Source organism: Leuciscus leuciscus, assembly GCF_965113295.1.
Source record: "Leuciscus leuciscus genome assembly, chromosome: 10".
In the NCBI taxonomy this organism is placed as follows: domain Eukaryota; kingdom Metazoa; phylum Chordata; class Actinopteri; order Cypriniformes; family Leuciscidae; genus Leuciscus; species Leuciscus leuciscus.
In genome coordinates this window covers 8,304,082-8,324,983 of record NC_138734.1, presented here as the reverse complement: position 1 = coordinate 8,324,983, position 20,902 = coordinate 8,304,082, and the positions used below count along the sequence as shown (strand labels likewise).

Genomic DNA, 20,902 nt, shown 5'->3' with positions numbered 1-20,902 from the left:
CTGTATCATATATCAGATATTAGTGTGCAGATTGTTACTAGGGGAAGCAGTAAAATGTTACATAAGAGGGAAGAAATTATATCAAAACTAAATACTGACATCTAGTGAGACAAAGCAGTATTGGAAACTGACATTTATAGAGACTAAAGCACATACTGTAATAAGTATTACAAGAGGAATTCTTCACATTAAATTCACACACCAAAACAATTAATATATGCTATGAGAAACTCTGTAAAAAAAAAAGACACCTTAAACACACATGGAACTTCAGTGAGCTTTATTTTCAAACAAAAACCATCACAGATGTTAACCATTGCACTTTCATACATCTCAAATCTTTAAAAACGTAGCATCACTGAGAAAAATGCCAATTGAAATTACCCAAATTGAAAAAAATAAAAATACTTTGGATTTCTTAAATTTGGTTTGTCGTTTTGATCTGTAATATCCAACAACAACAAAATCCAACAAAAAAAAATCATCAAATTTAAGGGCAAAGTTAAGAGATCAAATTTTCCTTACCCTAAACTCCCAAATTGTTCATTTGATGTTTTGAAACCAATTCTCTCCATTTCCCTCCCACCCACTAACCCAGACCGATGCATCTAAGCACCCTCAACACTGAACAGGGCTGCGATTCTCAAAAACATTGTAAGCCTAAGTGGATCGTAGAGACCATTAGAGTCAATGGTTCTACAATCTACTTAGGCTTATGATGTTTTTGGGAAACACAGCCCAAATAAAGTATTGGCATAGCAAGAGATGCATCAGGGCAGCAAAAAAAAAAAAAAAAAAAAAACCTTCCCACTCAGCCCACCCCAAAAAAATAAATAAAACAAACAAACAAACAAAAAATAAATATTGAAGAAAGAGTGGATTTCGAGATGGCAATTTTTGTATGCTTCAGATAAACTATTAAACAGGTGAGATGTTCTCCACCCTATTCTTCGAAATAAAAGGAAAACAAAACCTAAAATGAAATCAAAACCCCAACCACCATGGCAAAGACCACAGCACATTCAATCCCATGCTGCTTTACAGCATCTCAGGAACGAACAGTGATTTTCACGGCAAGTGGTTACTGAAAAACACCGGGCTGCTGCCAAAGAACCCAGTAACTTGTATACTCCTCTCTAGAGCTGATCGGTTTAAAAAGCCCCCAAAAGAAACCAAAGCTGATTAGCCTGGTGGACCATCTATGTGCACACCGGGGGTATGTGCTATAGAGAAGAGAACACAAGCTTGGATTCGAGCAATGTCACTGGGAAAATGTTGCAAGTGCTGGAATATGGGGCAAATAATCTTTTTGCTAATAATTTGGTTACTAACCACAGTTAGAACAAACTCGCTTAATTGTCTCAGGAAAAACTAATAGCAACACTCCGCAGTAGACAAAGCCAATCCGTTTAATAAAATAAAACATCTCACCTGTTTTTGACTTTCTTTTTTTTTGAAAGCAGTTGACTTTCTAATGGGGACATTGGTGATGTTACACTCCAACGTTAAATCCAAAGTAAATTCTGTGCCAATAATCACGACAAAAAAAGTGCCAAATTGTATCCCTCCCAACCTCCAACCCACCCCATAAAGTTACAACCCTCAAAACGTCACAAGTCAAATCGCATAACTTATTCAAAAAGCAGCAGAAGGGCTAAAGTGTCTCAAGCAAGCCCCTGTCAATCCCCAGGGAAAAAAAATAGAATTCACTCAAAAAACTATAAAGGCTATTAGTGTTTGGGGGAGGGGGATAAATATTCTGCTGCAAAAAAAAACAAACAAAAAAAAAAACATTTGGTTTCAGCACCCATGAAATACCCATACCCCCATCTTAAATACCCTTGTCCCTGCCACAATACTTCCTCAAAACAAAAAATAACTCACCTTCAGTCTAAACGCATCTGCCCTAACCGAGGAAGTGCTCCCAGCACGTGTGCAGTCCGTATTATTGCCCAACCCTTGAACTAAAGTTCAAACTTAAGTGCAGCCCACACTGCAAAGGTTTAGAATCTTCTGTTAAATCTGTGCAGCATCTTAAGAAGACGGTCTTGTTACAAAAAAAAGAAAAAGCCTGTTGACTCGCGATGCACTGCATGTCTCTGCCGCTACATTGTGTCAGTCCATCGTTTAGAAGTCTTGGCATCCAGTTGTTTTTTTGTCCATTTTTCCTTTTACCAATGGGAACAAAGTTCCCTTCAATCCTCCCACCCCAAACGGTCTGTTTAAAGTCATCATGACCTAGTGCCAGTGAAAACAAACCCATGTAACAGCTACACATCTCGCTTATAAATTCAACATTTTTGCACGTTGCCAATTTGAGCTGCACTGCAGCGAGAAGCACTATTACATGATGAAAATATTAAATTACCTCTGATTAGAGTCACCCGAGTTAGGGGACCCTGCAGAGTGCCTCGTAAGTCAGTGTTACAAGCAAAAGGCTGGAAAGCAAATAAGCCTCATGTTTTCTCAACCCTAAAATGAGGCCATTTATTTGAGCAACCCATGTCAGGAACTTGTCAACACTGGCTAATGGATGAGAGCCAATTTAGAGTGAAGAAGTGCAAATCTGAACAACTGCACCACCTGCTGAAACGCTTAGAAGCTTACACAAAACATTTGAACAGTGTTTTGGGATTTAAAAAGAAAATGTGGGAGCCCAATTTTTTTTTTTGTTATAACAAAACAAAGGTGGTGCATTACCTGGAAAGGTTTAAACATTTCCCATGGGCGAAAACTATGGAATAAGCAAAACAAAATACCGCTGTCCAGTGCTGACAAAGTCCTGATTTTAAAAGATCTTTCAAACACTGTTTTCAAATGGTCATCCAGCCTTTTTAGCTCGTTTTAAAACAATCCATTTAAAAAAATAAATGAAGTATTTACAAAATGTTTACAATGTGCCAAATCTGTATAAATGGCACATTTAGGACAGAGTGCCTACCCAATAAGAATGCAAAACTGTACTGAAATCAGGAGAAAAAGGGGAGGGGGAAGAAAAAGAAACAAGAGGGGGGGAAAAAAGAAAGAAAAATATCCACATTCGTCTCAAAGCAGGAGTCCTCATGGCCAAGGAGAAAGGCTGGTCTGAGTCCGGTCAAGTCTCTTAGTGTTGGCCCACTGAAGACAGAGGGGGAAAGAGTTACGGGTCTCTAGAGGCATGGCATGTTCCATGAGTGGATGAAGGGGGGGAATCCATTGAGAGCCTTGTGGGACTTTTGAAAGCTTGACACAAGAACATTAGCTCCTATCATTGTCATCATGCTCACTGATATCATCTCAGTTCTCCAGGGGGCTTCTCTTCACACCATAGTCAAGTATGCCAGAGACTGCACAAACCACACATGCCACCCCCATCCTCTCTCCCACTGTGAAATCCTGTTCTTCATTGCCCCAAAAATCTATAGGTGGCAAATGCAAAATTATTCTTCTGATGTCAAACAGGAAGGGGCAAGACAAGCAATACCAAAAGCCACAGAAAAATCAAGATCATGTCTTAAAATGAAGAGTTATGAAAGGAAAAAAAAATAAAAAATCATATCAGGTTATTACTTTTTGAACAAGTTAGACTGCTTGTTAAGGCACTTGTTTCAAATGACTAGAAACATGAAGATGTGCAGAGGGACAGAGGGAGTGGGGTGAGAATGTGCTTGCAGGCAATAAGTAGTCATTTCTTTTCTTAGGAGATAAATCCTCATGTCCCCTCTTTCCCTCCTCGAGTGATTTGAAGTCTTCAGGATGAAAATTTCAGTGCAGCAGTCCTTTATTAGGCCATGAGTCCTTCCCGATTATTGTGCCTTTGCAACATCACATTCCTTGTGGTGGCACCAAACAAGACAGAAAAAAAAAAAAATGGGGAAGAGGAAGACAGACGGAAGTTTAAACAAGATTATCCCCTATTCCCTGTACACAGTAGGGAAAGAAAAAAAAAAGGTGGGGATAGGGGACAAAGGATTGGTGATCTGCAAGGGGTAGAAAAAGAAAAAGATTGTTAAATCAAACATTCAGAGAAACTGAAAGCTGTTGAGTTAGTGACCTTTGAACTCACCTCTCCTGCTCACAGTTTAACCTCCTCCCCACTCTCACTATGGTACTCGGCCACATATAGACTCTTGTCAATACTGCTGGGAATGGGCTTGATTTCAGTACCCAGCTGTTCTTCAATACCTTTCAGGTTAAAGCGGTCATCATAAGTGATCAAGTTAATGGCCAGACCCAAGTGTCCAAATCGGCCTGTGGGGAGAGAAGGAGAGTGTCATTAATGCAGCTACCCTTTCAAAGTCACTGTTTGGCAAGTGCCAAATGCAACATTACTTGATCTCAGAGCGGAGACCAAAACAAAACCTTACTCACCAGATCTGCCAATGCGATGGAGGTACGTCTCCCCGAGTTTGGGGAAATCAAAGTTGATCACCACATTCACAGCTTGTATATCAATTCCTCTTGTGAAGAGATCTAAACAAAAAAGTAGGGGTCAAAAACACCAACTTTGATTAAATATGTCTATTATAAAAGAGGTAAACTGTTCTTACCAGTGCAGACGAGATTTCGACATAAGCCATTTCTGAAATCATGGAACACACGGTTTCGGTGTTCCTAAACACAAATTAAAACATGCATTAGCAAATTGGGAACGTCAACATTTTGGCTAGATTTATAAGCCCAAAATAAAGGACATTTTTAATCCTGTAAATTCATTACATAAACACTTGCTCCATTTCAAAAATATGCCAATAGCAGTGCAACACCACCACAGGCCCCCTTTACTCCCACCTGTCTCATCTTGGCATGAATGTAGAAACAGGAGTATCCAAGCTGCGAAATCTTCTTGGCCAGGAGCTCCACTCGCTGGGATGAATTGCAGAAGATTATAGACTGATTGATCTGGAGCTGAAAAACAAACAAACAAACATTAAAAAAAGGGATGTCTGCATGTTCTGCAACAGTCAGTTTATCTGTAGTCAGATAAAGTGTGGCATGCACAAGACTCAAAAGGCTTTTACCCTGGAGAACAGAGTATTAAGGCAATGGACTTTCTGCCTTTCAGTCACATAGGCGTAATACTGAGTAACCCCTTTCAGGGTCAGCTCCTCCATCAGGTTTATCTCATAGGGCTTCTGCAGATGGGCGTTCTGTTCACAAAAGCAGTGTAAATTAATACTTTCTGAAAACTGATGACAACCTTGGAAAACTTTATTGTACTAGGCTTAAAAATGTAGCAAACATACAATAAAGTACAAATCAGTGTTTCTGCAACTAGGCAACAATGAATTTAAAAAAAAACGCAAGCCATTCTATTTGCTCACTCCGGATGCACACAAAACAGTGACCTGACGATTAATGAAATCTTATTCTCATTTACATTTTTGGCTTCCTACGAATAAGAAAATAAAACCACAATACGATGTTTTTTTTTGTTTTACAAACCCAACACGCACCCTTAATTTAGAACGGTGTGCTTCTGACTGTCCCTACATTTGTAGTGCACTGCTGCAACAGTTATTTATTGATTCAATTTATTTATTTTGATATGATTTGTATTATTTACATTTTAAATATAATTGAACGTTCAAGAAAATCCACTCTTAATATGACAAGTTTTTTTTTAATAAGTTTAAATGCACAATGTTTCCACAGTCAAGTCATTGTTTAATAATTGTGAATGACTAAATAACCATAATTATGATTAATATTGGCATAATTGAGCACCCCTAGCGACCACTGGCCAATTTATGAACAAACTTTGAGTCAATTAACTGGGTAGCGTTGGACCAGCCATTCATGAGTTCTTACTTGGATTGGAATGTAAAATCCACACTTGAGGCTTCGTAACTACTACCTAGTTTGTAACTAACTGTACTTCATTCGGTTGCACCATTTGTTCTTAAAGCAGAACGTAGCTACTAGGTTGTAAACCCTCTAAAGTAATGCGCGGCCGTTTACCTTCAATGATCCAACAGCAGCCTTCAAATACGTGAGCAGAAGCGGTTGAAATGCTGCTTCAGTTTATGTGGTTTGAATTTCAGTTTATCCTTCATTCTAACTTATTTTGCCACATATCTAATGGCAAAAACACGTCTCAATTAAATTCAATACTAAATCATGAGTAACATAATAGGTACTTCTGTAAATAACATTCAGAAACTGTATTTGAAATTAATAACGATCAATAAATACTGACACAAATACAATACTATAAGAAATGTCATTTTTATTTGACATGCACAACACGGACACGCCATTTAGGACAGGATCAAATTTAAGGGCCACTAACAAAGTAATTATCCACAGTTAGGCTTCAACCAAGTTTAATGGTGCAACGCAAAAATATTTAGTAGTGCGCAAGTTATAACTTAGTGCCCATTTACGTCAAAACTAGGCCAAGTTGTAACTTATGTACAGCTGGTACAATTGGCTCCTTGTCAAAGGCTGTTTACACTGCAAGTCTTAATGCACAGATCTGATCTTTTTATCATATCCGATTTTTTTGTCCCGTTGTTGTTTTACTATGCGACATGGTTGAGCCTTAGGTTCTGAATGGCCGTACTAAAATGATTGTATAATTCACGTCTGTTGGCCAATTTTGCTGCATGGATAAGTTAAAAGCTGTCATGGATGTTTCCAGCACAAAATCTGACTGAACTGATATAGGAAGCGGAAAATAATGGTAATTATCGTTTGTTATTTTAGTAGCGTGGTAAGATTGAATTTATTTAAAGGAATTTGAAGGAATTAAAGAGGGTGAGAGAGAGATTGCAAGTGTGAATTAACTGCATGCATCTAGTGAAGCTTGTTAGTTTATTTACAAAAACAGTGAAGCTATCATCTCATTGTTGAGAAATAGCCTATAATGTAGCTTTCAGTAGCAAAGCTTGCTTTATTTTTAAAATTCACAGGGCAGAGGTTGAAAACCAGATTCTATGCTCCTGAATGTTTCTGTGCACGTGCAATTTCTTCACAGTTTCCACCCCAGTAAAATAAGCTGTGAGATTTAGTGCAAGTGCAAACAGGCACGTCTTCCTCGTATAACAAAAGCTATCTTTGTGGCCAAACGTGTTGCAATCAATTTTATGTGCCAGTGTAAACGCAGCCAAAAAGACGAACATTAAAGTCATAACTGTTACAAAGTTGGCACCGAGAAAGTTATAGGTTCACAATTACTCTATTCAAAATAAAACAAAACAATACATACTTAAAAGCAATGCTTTTTTCCCCAAGCATTCAAGTTTTTTGTTTTTATATCTGAATCAGTGACCTTACCATGAACTTTTGCACACTCAGTGGGAAAGTGGCAGAGTACAGCAAAATTTGCCTTTGTTTGGGCAAAGAACTCAGCATCTCCTCCATCATCTGTACAAAGTCCTGCGACAGGAGCTTATCTGCCTACTCGGTAACATGGGTTAAACATCAAAGAGATGTGTATTACCATATGGCATTTAAGCAAGTCATTAGCATAACTACAAGATTAAGCTCTTATTCACATACCTCATCCAACACAACCATCTGTACTTGATTGACTTTGGCCACTCCCTTTTTGATGAGGTCTAAAATTCTTCCTGGAGTGGCGATGACAACATGCACTACAAAGGCAAGAGTTTAATCCAATAAGACCCAGGGTTTATGAAAGGTATATTTACAGCAGTTCAATTTTAAAACTGTCCCTGCTCATTTATGAACACTTGCCTGTTTCGTCGAGTCTCATGATGTCATCACGGAGGTTGGTTCCACCTGTAGTTGCCATAACCTTGACCCCGCCCATGTGTTTGCTGACCTGGATGCAGATCTGGCTGACTTGTAGAGCCAGTTCTCTAGTGGGCACAATGACCAATGCTGCAAAAAGCATTTAAAGCATGAAGTCACTTAAAAGCAATAGAGAGATTGTGTATAAAACCTATAAAGGTGAAACAATGATCCCTAACAACTTGTAAACATGTCAAATCCAAGATAGTCACTGACCTTGTATGCTGTCTTTCTTCAGGTCAATGCGTTCAAGTAAGGGAATGAGGTAGGCGCCACTTTTTCCTGTGCCGTTCTTGGCTCTGGCTAGAATGTCCCTCCCAGACAACGCAATGGGAATGCTCTCCTCCTGCGGGAATTAGCGAGAACACGGTAATGAGCAGTAGACATGAGCCGTTATACATAATACGATATAATAAATTATTAAAATCAAAAGTTGTAACTGGTTTAATGGATCGGAGCTAACATGAACTAACAATTATCAATTGTGTTTTTTTAACTAACATTAACGAAGAATAATTAACAATGAGAAATAGTTACATTTGTTAAATGTTAGTTAGTTAATGCATTAACAAGACCTTATTGTAGAGGGTTACCTATTTTTCTTTATAATTTTTAAACATGTTTACTTTATACATTTGTGTATTGTTTTATTGTATTTCTATGTTCAGAGTTCTTTTTGTTATAAGACAAAGTTATTAAACCTGTTATAGTATGATAACACTTTTGTAACTTATTTCAATATCGTAATAATACCGTTTACCGTGATAAAACTTCAGCAATTATCGCAACATGAAAATTGTATACAGTCACATGCCTAATGAGCAGATTGGTCAGATTAAATGCAGACTTCTCTTGCCTTACACTAGATGGAAACTGTATGGTCACTAACAGACAAAAAGGTTAAAAAGCATAAACAGTCTAAATTCTGTAAGAGACATTATCATTTACTTAAGTTTCAAGAGTTTTTTTTTTTTTTTTTTGAATTCAAATACAAACTTCTAAATAAGTCATACACTTTGATTGGCACAACTAATAAGACTACAATTTAAATATGAATTCTGCATGTCTGTGTGGAATGAGAGCTGCGGTTTCGTCTAATTCTCAAGCGTGCATGACACTCTGGTGTTGTCAGCATCTGTGGTTGTCAGCATCTGTGGTCTTACTGTCTATGAGGACATGAACTTCATCTCCAGAAGTGCACTGAGTCATTTGAGCATTTCACCATTTCTTTTGATAAAACCATCATCATATCAAATATACACAAACTCAACGGTCTATGTGACAACCCATCAAAATAAAAATTTGGTTTAACTTGAGGAAACTGTGACAAAAATATTCCTATTGCACAGAAGAATGCACTTCAAGTAATAATAGTAATAATAGTAATAATAATAATGATATTAAATTTCTTTTATTTATTTCCCCCCAAAATAAAATAATTCTTACCGACCCCAAACTTTTGAAGGGTAGTGTTTAATGTTACAAAAGCGTTCCATTTCAGATAAATGCTGTTCTTTTGAACTTTCTATTTTTCAAAGAATCCTGAAATAAAAATGTAAAAAACTGTTTTCAACATTGATAATCATAAATGTTTCTTGAGCATCAAATCATCTTTAGAATGATTTCTGAAGGATCATTTGACACTGAAGACTAGAGTAATGATGCTGAAAATTCAGCTTTGATCACAGGAATAAATTAAACTTTACTATATATATATTCACATAGAAAACAGCTGTTTTAAATTGGAATAATATTTCACAATATTACTGTTTTTTTGTGGTATTTTTAACCAAATAAATGCAGCCTTGGTGAGCAGAAGAGACTTCTTTTAAAAACAAAAATCTGACCGATCTAGAACTTTTGACCGGTAGTGTGTATGTCTTATTCTTAATTTGGGAATAAATAAAACTAATTTCATAGGGCCATACACATGATATTTGTGTCTCAGCCAATTAGCTTTCAAAAAGCCTTCTCCAGATATATCAGATCTCTTTAGCTAGGAGTGATACAAATCTGAAATTTGCCATCATGTGTCTTTTTTTGCCTCTTACCTGTATAGGTGACGGTTTCTCCCAGCCCATTTCAAAGATGCCCATAAGCAACTCCCGTTTCAGGCAGTAATCCTCAAACTCGTTTCCCTTGGTCGCCGTCACATCCTGTAAATTTTGATAATGATTGCACTTTACAGAGTTTTATAGACCACAACAAGCACATCAGAGAAAGACTCTGGTTCAGAGGATACCTTTACTTAACAGACATTAGAGCTGCATGATTCCGAAAAAAATGAGAATCAATTTTTTTTTTTATAAAAGACCACGATTCTCCCACAATCCTAATGAGACAACTACACAAAACAGTAACTGTACGTTCACACTGCCGCCGGCGAGAGCGGCAAAATTCGCTCTCACCACCCTGCCAACGACGCCGGAGAAAAAACCGGGGACGCTCTGATGCTCTGACGTAGATCAAATTGCGTTCTCTGGTATCCTCGCAGGCGGAGGACGTCTACATTCTGATTGGTTGCCGCCGAACCACGTCATAGCTTATTACAAAAAATAAAGAATGCCTGCAGTGGCGCCAACGGCCTTGTTTATACTTTCGCCTGGTTCCGCAGCGCGAGTCTCCACTGACTGCGCACGCACCTCCCCAAACGGACGAGGCGTTTATACTTGACGCGCTCGCCGTTGTACTATTCTGTGAAACGATAGGGGGCGACTCGAGTAGTTGTCCTCAACCATCAGGAATCAACGGTGAGAAGAAAGCTACACACGTGACAATGTTTATTTTAGTACACCACCACCAATACCACACTACAAAAAGAATCGTGTAAAACCCAGTAAACCCTGAGATTATTACTCGTGACAATAAAAAGGGGTGGTAGTGGCGCAATGGATAAGACACATGCCTTTGGTGTGAGAGACCTGGGTTCGAATCCACTGTGAGACACCAATGTGTCCCTGAGCAAGACACTTAACCCCTAGTTGCTCCAGAGGCGTGCGACCTCTGACATATATAGCAATTGTAAGTCGCTTTGGATAAAAGTGTCAGCTAAATAAAAAAATTAATAAAAAATACAAATAAAAATGGATATTAGGATGTGTATACAATATAACTAAATTAACGATCTCTTACATATTTTCTAGTTTCACTAAACATTTAATTAAGTTTCGTGAAAATTTTTATTAAACATGGACCTTTATGTTCATTAAAAATACTTAAGCAATTGTATGCAAATTTTTTTTAAATGTAAGCAATTAATTTAGATGTGCAAACTGGGTGCCGGTGTGGTGAGAAGTTTGAGATCGGCCAGATTCAGCTCGAAGTCGTTCATCTTCGGATGCGGAGCCGTACGCATTGTTACAAAAAAAGCCGTGCACACCGCCAAGCGAAATGGGGTCTTGTGCACTCAACACGCACGACCGCCCACACCGCAATGACGTCATTTTTGCACGTCGAGTATAAACCTAGCTTAGGCCTAAAAACAAATTTTGTTTGGTTCCGGTTTCCGACCGACCCAGTCAATTTATGTGCGACCCAAATTTATTTTATGAGCTTGGGGAAGAAATAATACAAATTAAATAAATACACAAATTAAAAAAAAACTTTGAGGCAAACTATAATTACGTTTTTGTACAGCACCGTTTTTGTATAGCACTCTTGCGATGCCAGATGCCTGTTGTCCTCCAGCAATGCTAACAAACAAGGCAGCTACACGGTCGTTCACACATCGTTGTCGTCACTTACAAAGGTGACACTTTCCGCATCTGCGTGGAGTGTGACCGTTTCACACATACTCCGTTTGCAGTGCGTATTTTTTTTCCTTATCCATGTTAACAGGTTCGAGCTTTCACACTCCACGCAGATGCGGTCCGGCAATCCGTTCCAGCTGCGGTGCGAGTGCGATCGTTTCCGCGCCGGGTCTATTTTTGATGTGCTGCACGCGCTGAATTAAAGTGACAGCGCATGCATTTAATAAAATAAAAAGTAGTAATCTCACCATAAATGCATTTAACTAAATAGGCTACTACTATTTTTCACAGTCTTCTTTTTACTTTAAGGACGGGGTAAATCAAGGAAAACTACAATTTACTTCAACAAGGCGACATAATGAACAACACTCGTCTCATTCGTGGAGGTGGAAAAACAAGTTCTTTGTGACATGCAAGATTTATTTATGCATGCGATTTTTACCACTTGCTTGAGCAACTTAATATATAGTTATATAGAAGTAATGCATTGAATAATAGTTTGTTTAGATTATGTTTGAACGTGAATACGTCTATTAAAGAGTGTAGGCCTATATGTGTACAAAGAGAATCGCATTGCAGACAAAACTTTTTTTTAAATAAAATTTGCTGATAACTTATGGATTTGAAATACAAATAGTGAGTATGTATTTGTGGTACAGCCGTGGATCAGTTACGCAGTGCGAACGCATCATATGTAAAAGCACTTTAGCGCGTGCTGCTCCTGCACCGCATCCGCACTGCAACATGCACCGCACACTAGGGATGGGTACCGAAACCCGGTATTAAACGGGCCCCGGTGCTGAATTGTGAAAGACCGCTGGATCGATAAGCTCGGACGTTATCGGTTCTGCTGTCGGTACTGGAGAAATTAAGAAAGTACACGTGCCATTTATTATTCCTATTAAGAAATTATTATCTTGCTAATTTAATCTCGCCAGCCACTTCTATATATAATAATATTGAACCATTATTGTCTGTGATGCATTTTTGCTAAAGAGAGAGAGTGTGTGAGAGAGAGAGCGATCTTTCACACGGAGCCACAGCGCGCGCAACACAACAGCCCTGCTTAATGAGTGATGATGAGGACAGAACTAAACATTCAAACGGTTACACTTTAGATGTTTGATATTAAACTAATTTTATTTTAGATTTAGGCTTCCAATGATTATAAAAAAAGATGATATTTGAGGTATAACCATTAAAAACTAAAGCCACATTCTCTCCAGCGCAACTTCCTTGCCTTCACAGCGGTACGCTGTCATTTCTCCCTAAAACCCAAACGTAACGTCAGAATCTGCACGATCGTGATTGTTGTAAAATATAGTCTATACTGATGCTAAACTGCGGGACACGTTTGATAAAAGGCTATTAAAAGTACCAAAATTGACGCAATAGACGCTGTTCCAAAGGCGGCGCGCGCTCCGAAACACACCGCAACGAGACAAGCAGCAACGTATATATTGGTCTTCGTGTGCGCATCTAACCGATCAAATTTACACACAAATATGTCAAAATGGCCTTCTTGGAGATTCACGTAAACAGTTTATTCACTTAACTACAGTTTATGTCTTAAATGGGTGTAAATAGTTTTGAGAAAATATGATGCGTAATAATGATTAGATCTGCATTTGGTCTTAAAGAGGCAGCAGTCTAATAAACCTGCTGACGATTGCTCCATTAATGTGAATCAAACAAAAGGCAAAGAGAAAATCAGCGCAGCTCTTGAATGAATAATTTGGGCTTTTATAAGCTTTAATCTATCTATGATAAACTATGCAGTGTTATTTTACATCTGACTTTATTAGATGTCTTTTTTAAATAACGAAAAGAACCGATAAGAATACCGTTAAAGTACCGGATCTATAAGGAGTATCGGTAAGAGTAGTAATACCGTTAAAACCTTAACGATACCCATCCCTACCGCACACGCACTGCACACATGGAGTATGTGTGAAACGGGCGTGAAAGCTCGAACCTGTTAACATGTATAAGGATAAAAATACACTGCAAACGGTGTATGTGCAGGCGTTACTCATTTGCCCCCGCCGAAAGTTGTACAGACCAAAAAAGACGAGCTGAACAATGTGTGTGTTTAACATGCTGGGACACACAAGGTGGTTGAGTACATGTAGTACAGGTAGGCTATGTTATGAAAAAATAGAGTATCCATAGCTACTGTAAAGTAAAATAAATAAAAATAATAATTTCCTACCTACGCAGCGTAGTTTTTCACTGAAAGAAAAAAAAAAAAAAAAAGTATATTATATATATATATATATATACATAACATTGGGTTATATATATATATACACTACCGACCCATGACCTCAACTGACAACCAACCGGAACCAAACTTTTTTTTTTTTTGGCCTTAACACTTTCTTTTCTCTTCTCTCCAACTCTATTTTTTTTTTTTTATGACACATACTGCGTTAGACCAAACAGGGAAGGGTCACAGCACTTGTATATTGTTGTCCTATATTTAGTTTAACTGCTTCTATTGCTCTCCTCATTTGGAAGTTGCTTTGGATAAAAGCGTCTGCTAAATGATTAAATGTAAATATTACACGTTACAGCAGATCAAATCCTTGTGTGAATCAAAAGACATGATTCAAATGTTCACTTAATCTTTGGTAACTTTTACGATAGAAATGCTACAGCCACTATAATTTCTTGAACAAGAATATGTGGACATCAAAACATGCAAACAAAGTGCGAGGGTTTAAACTTATTTTGAAATCGTGATGAACAGTTTGCATATTTAGAAAGATAGACGTATTCTCCTGTGTTGGCGTAAGTTTATAAGTGCTTTACATTACAAATCTGATGAAATGGTGCACATTGCATTACCAGATGAACCTTATAAGCAACCCAAGTTTGGAGTTTGAGACAGTTTGTGTGGAGCAGCATTTCCTGTGAACAGAGCCACTCTGAGACACAATTAACCTACATGCATGTAATATAGATGCATATATATATATATATATATATATATAGAGCGAACCAAAAGCACGAGTCGTCGTATGTTCTCCAAACACTCCCGCAGCTCCGATGCATCTCGAACAAGCCTTCCATCAACAATGGAGGTTGTTGCGTTACTATTGATGCTCATGGCTTTGTGAACCTACATCAGCATCCAAACACGGCGAATCCAACGCAATTGTGCAGCTCATTGTAATTTGCATAGACTGAGATTACAATCGAGCTGCTATTAGCTTCATTAGCTGCCATTTTAAAAAAAATGCCGGACACAAGTTTCTGTTCGTCTTGTTGGTCACGGTAACCCTGCCCCCAGCCCCTGATGCAAGCGGTTCTTACTTCGAGACCAGCAATGTCTTGGCGCTACTTACGAACCTGCCTTTAATTTTCAAGTGATTCTGAAGACCTTAATTGGTTGCTTCAGGTAGGGGTGTAAATCGGAGCCTACATGACGATTCAATACCGATTACTTAAGCCAACGATTCGATTATTTTCGATACTTCAGAATTCCCCACGATTCGATTCGATACTAGATTTTTACATGATATCTATTAAGTTTCAAATAAATCAACAAAAATAATATATAATTTGCCTTTTATTGAGTATACAGAATACAATTGCATGTCACAAAGAAATAGTTTTTCCACCTCCACGAATGAATGTTGTTCATTATGTCGCCTTGAGGTAAATTGTAGTTTTCCTTGCTTTACCCGGTCTTAAAGTAAAAAAGATGACTGTGAAAAATAGTAGAATTAAATTAAATACATTTAAGGTGAGATTACTACAATTTATTTAATTAAATGCATTTATGGTGAAATTACTACATTTTCATGTCAATCTGTGTTCATTTTGACCATGAAACATGCGCTGTCACTTTAATTCAGCGCGTGCAGCACAGCAGAAATAGACTCGGTGTGGAAACGATCTCTGCACTGCTGTATACGCACCGCAACTGGAACGGATAAACGGACCGCAACCGCGTGCAGTGTGAAAGCTCTGACCTGTTAACATGGGTACTGAAAAAAATACGCACCGCATACGCACTTCAAACGGAGTATGTGTGAAACGGGCGCAATCAGACAAACGGCAACATCTCTTACCACTGCTCCATCTGTTTTCCTGAAGCCAAAATACATCCACACCCATGACTTGACGCCGACTGGAGTGTGTAACATTTCACTGTCATTGCCAGCTCGCTCTGAGGGATCCATCGCTCTTGAAAGTCAGACTCAACAATGTGTGTGAACATAGACTGTGAAACGTAAGGAACGCGTGTGAAGTGGTGTGAAGTAGAAGACAATAATGAGGTTAGCGCCACCCGCAGCTTAGTAGGTTGTACGCATTTTTCGGAGCAGATCGCTGAAAATAGACAGGCGGCAAAATAAACACATGAATCGATACTCTTGCAGACGCATCGAATCGTCGGCTGTATAATCGATGCATCGATACGAATCGATTAATATTTACACCCCTAGCTTCAGGTGTGTTTGATTAGGGTTGGAGATGAACTGTGCAGGAGAGTCGATCGGCAGGAGCAGGATTGGGCACCCCTGCCATAGCATATATGGTTGGGAATCACTGGGTACCTCACGATATGATACGGTACATGGCTCACGATACCGATAGTATCACGATACAGGAATTCTGCGATAATCAATATATTGGTAGACAATCCTAATGATGCATCACAATATCTGTCTATCGCAGAATTGCTGTATTGTGATATTATCAGTATCGTATCATATCGTTGATATCTTGAAAATGAAAGGCAGGTGTGTTTGATAAGGGTCGGAGATGAACTGTGCAGGACATTCGAACGGCAGGAGCAGGATTGGGCACCGCTGGTTTTGAATTGGTTTTAAAATGTTGTGCAGCCCGGGAAAACGGTCTAATAATGCAGTTCAGTGATTTTCGTCCATGGAATGCTCCAATTCCGGTATTTTTCCAGTTACTTGAAATATATATAAAAAAAATTAAATCAAGGAATCGTGACAGTCCTACAAAAAAAATCTATTTAAAAAAAAATTTTGTTTGAAAGAATATTCGATGACTCGCTAATAAAGACTTAACTTGTTTCATTACTGGATTAATCGGTGTTTTTGAATGAATCATTCATTCAATAGAATCGATGACATAGATTTAACGGTCACTTGTTGCCACCTACTGGTGTAACGACGTAATTGATATAATCTTTATTTAAAGCGTCAAGTTTCAAAAGGTCACTTACTCTATTTTGATCACTACTGTACATTTAGTAATAAGATTGCGTGAGTGTTTGAATCGAGGCTACGATCTTTTAACAATTAATCGTGCAGCTCTAACAGGCAGACAAGTAAACCTGTTAGAAGATGGACTTACTGAAGTTCTCATGCGCATATCCTTTGGAGGAAGTTTTAGATTCTTCTTCCAGTCATCCCCAGGCCTGATAAGAAAAAAAAAAAAAAAAATCCCAATCACCACCATAATAAAGCAGCACTCACGGCATAATCTGCACTCCCTCAAGGACTTACTTGATGATAGTGTTGGCTGTGGGTGCAGGCTGGGAGTTGCCATTGTTGACTGTGCTGGAGGCTTTGACCTGGGTAGGCTGCATTGTTTGGGACCCCCCTCCACCTCCTCCAGGGCCCCCTGCTGGCTTAACAGAGCCTCGCATTTGGCCATTCTGATTCGACAGTCCCAGAATCACTGGATTCTCCATTCTGGCTGTACTCATGTCTTAAATATTCTATCCTCCAAACGTGACAAAAACAGTGGAGATAAGTTTATCTGGATGGGCTTGCAAAACAATTCACAAGTTGTCCTTCCCACAGCTTTCGCAGTGTCCAAAGCACACACACAAAAAAAAAAAAGTTAAAGCAATATTTTTCACCAGTTCCTTGTTCCTCAATATGCAAGTCTCTTGTGGAACATCTCAATATGAATGTCACTCAAGCAACAGGTCACAGATATTATAAGCGGGGAGGATTAGCTTCAATTATCCTTCCATCAATGAGTGAATCTTTCCTCTGCAAAAGGAAAGTTTCACAGAGCAGGGGCCAGGAAGCCAGTGTTAGTCTTTTCGATGATTCTGTCCATTCCTTTCTCTCCAATTTCAACTATTTTAAATATTTTCCACCTGTGTGAGAGAGAAAGAACATCTCAAAGCACATAATATGAAGTGTCAAACAAAACCACCAATCAAGATTTTAGTCAGCGCCTACACAAATTATGTAGGACAGGGGTTTTCCAACCTTTACAGAGGTTAAAATAGATTCTCATTTGCATAACTTTTCAAAAACATTACCTTAACAGATCATTCTTTTCCCACATTTAGAAAAAAAATATCTATATTTGATTTAAGTAATAACATCGCGATATGTTATTTTCTGTGGCGAATTCAAACGCTTCCTTTACTGGATCTCTTAGCGCTGTGTAATAACAGTGTCACGTGATCAAGATCGGCTCACGATGCACTGACATTGGTCCAAACTGATAAGCTGTTAACGACAATGGTGTACCATCAATAAATAACGATACCGCTTTATCGCCCAGTCCTACTTTCACCATCATGAATGTTTGTATTCACCACTCTGTAGAAGAATGCACATGTGCACAGGCGCGTAGTGCTTCTTTACAAAGTGACATCGCCACCTACTGGCATGTATAATACAGCACTATACATTTAGTCGTTTTCACGGATCGGTGTAATACGCTGATTTCACGCAGCCGCCATTTTGAAATCAAAAGTGAGGCTCCGGTGGGAAAAAACCCGGAAGTAAAGATAAACAACAATGCCTTTGGGCTACCAACCTGAAGCTGCAGCCGCGATTTACACTATTGGATGTTAATATCCAATATAGGATATGTATATAGTTCATTCCTGCTTTTTTTACTTTATGAATTATATAAAAAAAATATTTTATTTATAAATGAATTTCACTGTAATTTCATTTAGTCTAAATAGTTTAGACTAAAGTTTCATAGTCTAAAGTATGAAAGAAATGTATGTACAGTTTTAGAATTGACACAACATCATTAAACACAACAATACGCCATCGCATTCACGACTCTCCTGTGATTAAAGGCAACACTTCCGGTTTTCTTCCCACCGGAGCCTCGCTTTCGATTTCAAAATAACGGCTGCGTGAAATCAGGGTATAGGACCATTTTGACAATTATCAATTAGTCTCATCTGCGTGCTGCATCAGCCAGTCACGTCACTTTACAGTAATGAATAAGTTTCTTTGCACAAAAAGCATAATGAAAACAGCAGAGGACACAGAGTGTGCTGCTGCGGGAAAGGTATATGATCCAAGTTGTCTGAAACATGAGAATGCTTTATATTTATAAGTGCTTCAAACACAGGCATAAGCATTTACTGCGTCTTGCCCTGCCGTGCTTTGACAGACGCGTGTGACATTTAATGTTTCTGGCACATGACAGCGCATAACTTACATTTTATGGTTATATCCTTGTCTGTAAATGTTTGAAAGTCCCACGAGTATTTCCATTTTGCATATCCTGACAACAAGGGTCTTAAACTTCAGTCTTCAATGAACAAGCTTAAGTTAGAAATTAAGTGTAAGTTTAAAAATGATACATGTAACACGAGCAATATACATGAGCTGTAACAGTAAAGGCACTATTGTTGGAATAGCCCATTAATGTAATGTAATTGTGTGTTTTCAGACCTCGTACAAATCAACATTGTGCTTTTGTTTGTCTATTATCATTTTAATTCAGTTGTTTTAATTTCTGCTTTAAAATAGTAAGCAATCAGTTGTTTTTAGGTTTAAAGTATTAACACTTGTTTTGCGTATAATGTACAGCATAGCCTACATGGATACATTCACTATATTTGTTTTCACAAGTTTTATTTTACACATTGTTTGGAGGACAGCATTGGATAGGATGTGGAATAATAGTTTAAAATAATGAATTTATTTTGAATATAAATCTTTAAATGTATAAAAAATTGCTTTTTTTCATCCGATTAATCAAAAAATAATCGAGAGATTAATCGATTAGCAAAATAATGTTGCAAAATAAAGTTGCAGCCCTAAATTCAGCCATTAAGATATTTAATTCACAAATGTTCACAATTCTTTGGTAAAACAATTAACAGTTACTAAATTTTGAAACTAACAAGTGAAGTTTCACTTCTGGTGCCATCTCAAAATGGCAAAACATGTGCAGATCAATCTGCCAAACATTGATAAAGACTAATTTGAGTAGTAATTTAGCATATGTGGTATTAATACAGCACATTTACACTAAATTGTAATGTTACAGCAGCAAAAGAGTTAACTCTCTGTAGAAGGAATTATATACAGAGAAAAAAGCTCTGGCAGAAGAGGCACAGGAAAAGTCTGTCAACTCAAAGATCATTTGTAATCAAACTGGAATAGACTTGATAAGGAGAAAAACATGCATGGTTTGAACATATGAACAAGGAACGTAAACCTTAGATGTCAAATCTGACCTCAGTACTGATGGCATGATGTGAACCTGGCACAAAGTCAACATTATAGGCCTCATATTAAAACAGCCACTACTTAAATCATTTACAGATTACATAGACATTAATATGGCGATTTCGCTGATGTTGTGGGTTTGTTAAACAGATGCAGTAGCAATTTGACAACATATGTGTGTAATCTGGTTAAAATTTGAAACAATGTAAATGCTAGTTAGCTGAAGTTGACTGAAAGTCCCTCCTAGTCACGAAACTCACTAACGGAACACGGTAAACCAATGTATCTCAATGTAACCAATGTTACTCTGTCGTTATTTAGATAACACTCTTAAATTTCAACCGTCTTGCTTCAACACAACGTGTAAATCGCTGTCACGCAGTTAATGCTAATGTTTAGCTAAGCGGCTAACTTACCCCTTGCGGCTTCATTTCAGTTAACAGTCGGATAACGTTTAAACAGTTAGGGAACACAGCTATTAATAACACAATTTTGACATGCTGTTTCGGATAGAAGTTAAATTAAATATTTGAACTGTGTGAAAGAAAAAATATTAGCACTGTGCTAGAGTTCATTAGCTTTTGCGTCCACACACAGGCCGCACGCGAATTAACCACTAACTGATTCACAATTAACGGTCTAAATCACTAAACACCCATTTTTGTAAGCCATAAAACATCGGTTAGAAAACATTTACTGCTTACTAAAGCAATAAGCTGAATGCCCTGACTGAGACAAGAGAATATTCATGACACCACAGACAAATATGTAAACACGCAGCTAAAAAAGAAACCCCCAAACCGGACTTAAAATCTAACTATATACACCACATAAATTGGACTTTCTGTAAACTTACCAAACGTGGCTGAGTATATCTTTCTGCGTGTTTGTGAATTATAGGTGTAGAGCTCTGACATATATTTTAGGGGTGTAAAGCGAGTGTGTAAGATGGCTTCCAGTCATCTTTAAACCCTCCCATAATCA

The 20,902-nt window shown here is 38.0% G+C and overlaps 1 protein-coding gene across 1 annotated transcript; it reads right to left on the bottom strand.

Moving 5' to 3' along the window:
* Positions 1–265: 265 nt before the first annotated feature.
* On the bottom strand, positions 266–20,902 carry ddx6 (DEAD (Asp-Glu-Ala-Asp) box helicase 6). The gene is made up of 14 exons (XM_082183018.1): positions 20,775–20,902; positions 16,976–17,580; positions 16,824–16,887; positions 9,789–9,893; positions 7,954–8,083; positions 7,681–7,827; positions 7,483–7,577; positions 7,258–7,380; positions 5,001–5,129; positions 4,771–4,887; positions 4,530–4,593; positions 4,351–4,452; positions 4,046–4,230; positions 266–3,959 (listed from the first exon to the last, which is right to left on the bottom strand). Exons 2-13 carry the CDS (start codon positions 17,176–17,178, stop codon positions 4,055–4,057), a joined length of 1,455 nt encoding a protein of 484 aa, XP_082039144.1. The 5' UTR covers positions 17,179–17,580; positions 20,775–20,902; the 3' UTR covers positions 266–3,959; positions 4,046–4,054.

Coding starts and splice junctions, on each gene's coding strand:
- ddx6 (XM_082183018.1), bottom strand. CDS start 17,178: ATGAGTACAGCCAGAATGGAGAATCCAGTGATTCTGGGACTGTCGAAT. Junction 7,578..7,680: donor CATGAGACTCGACGAAACAG/GCAAGTGTTCAT, acceptor TTGCCTTTGTAG/TGCATGTTGTCATCGCCACT. Junction 4,594..4,770: donor TTCATGCCAAGATGAGACAG/GTGGGAGTAAAG, acceptor ATTTGTGTTTAG/GAACACCGAAACCGTGTGTT.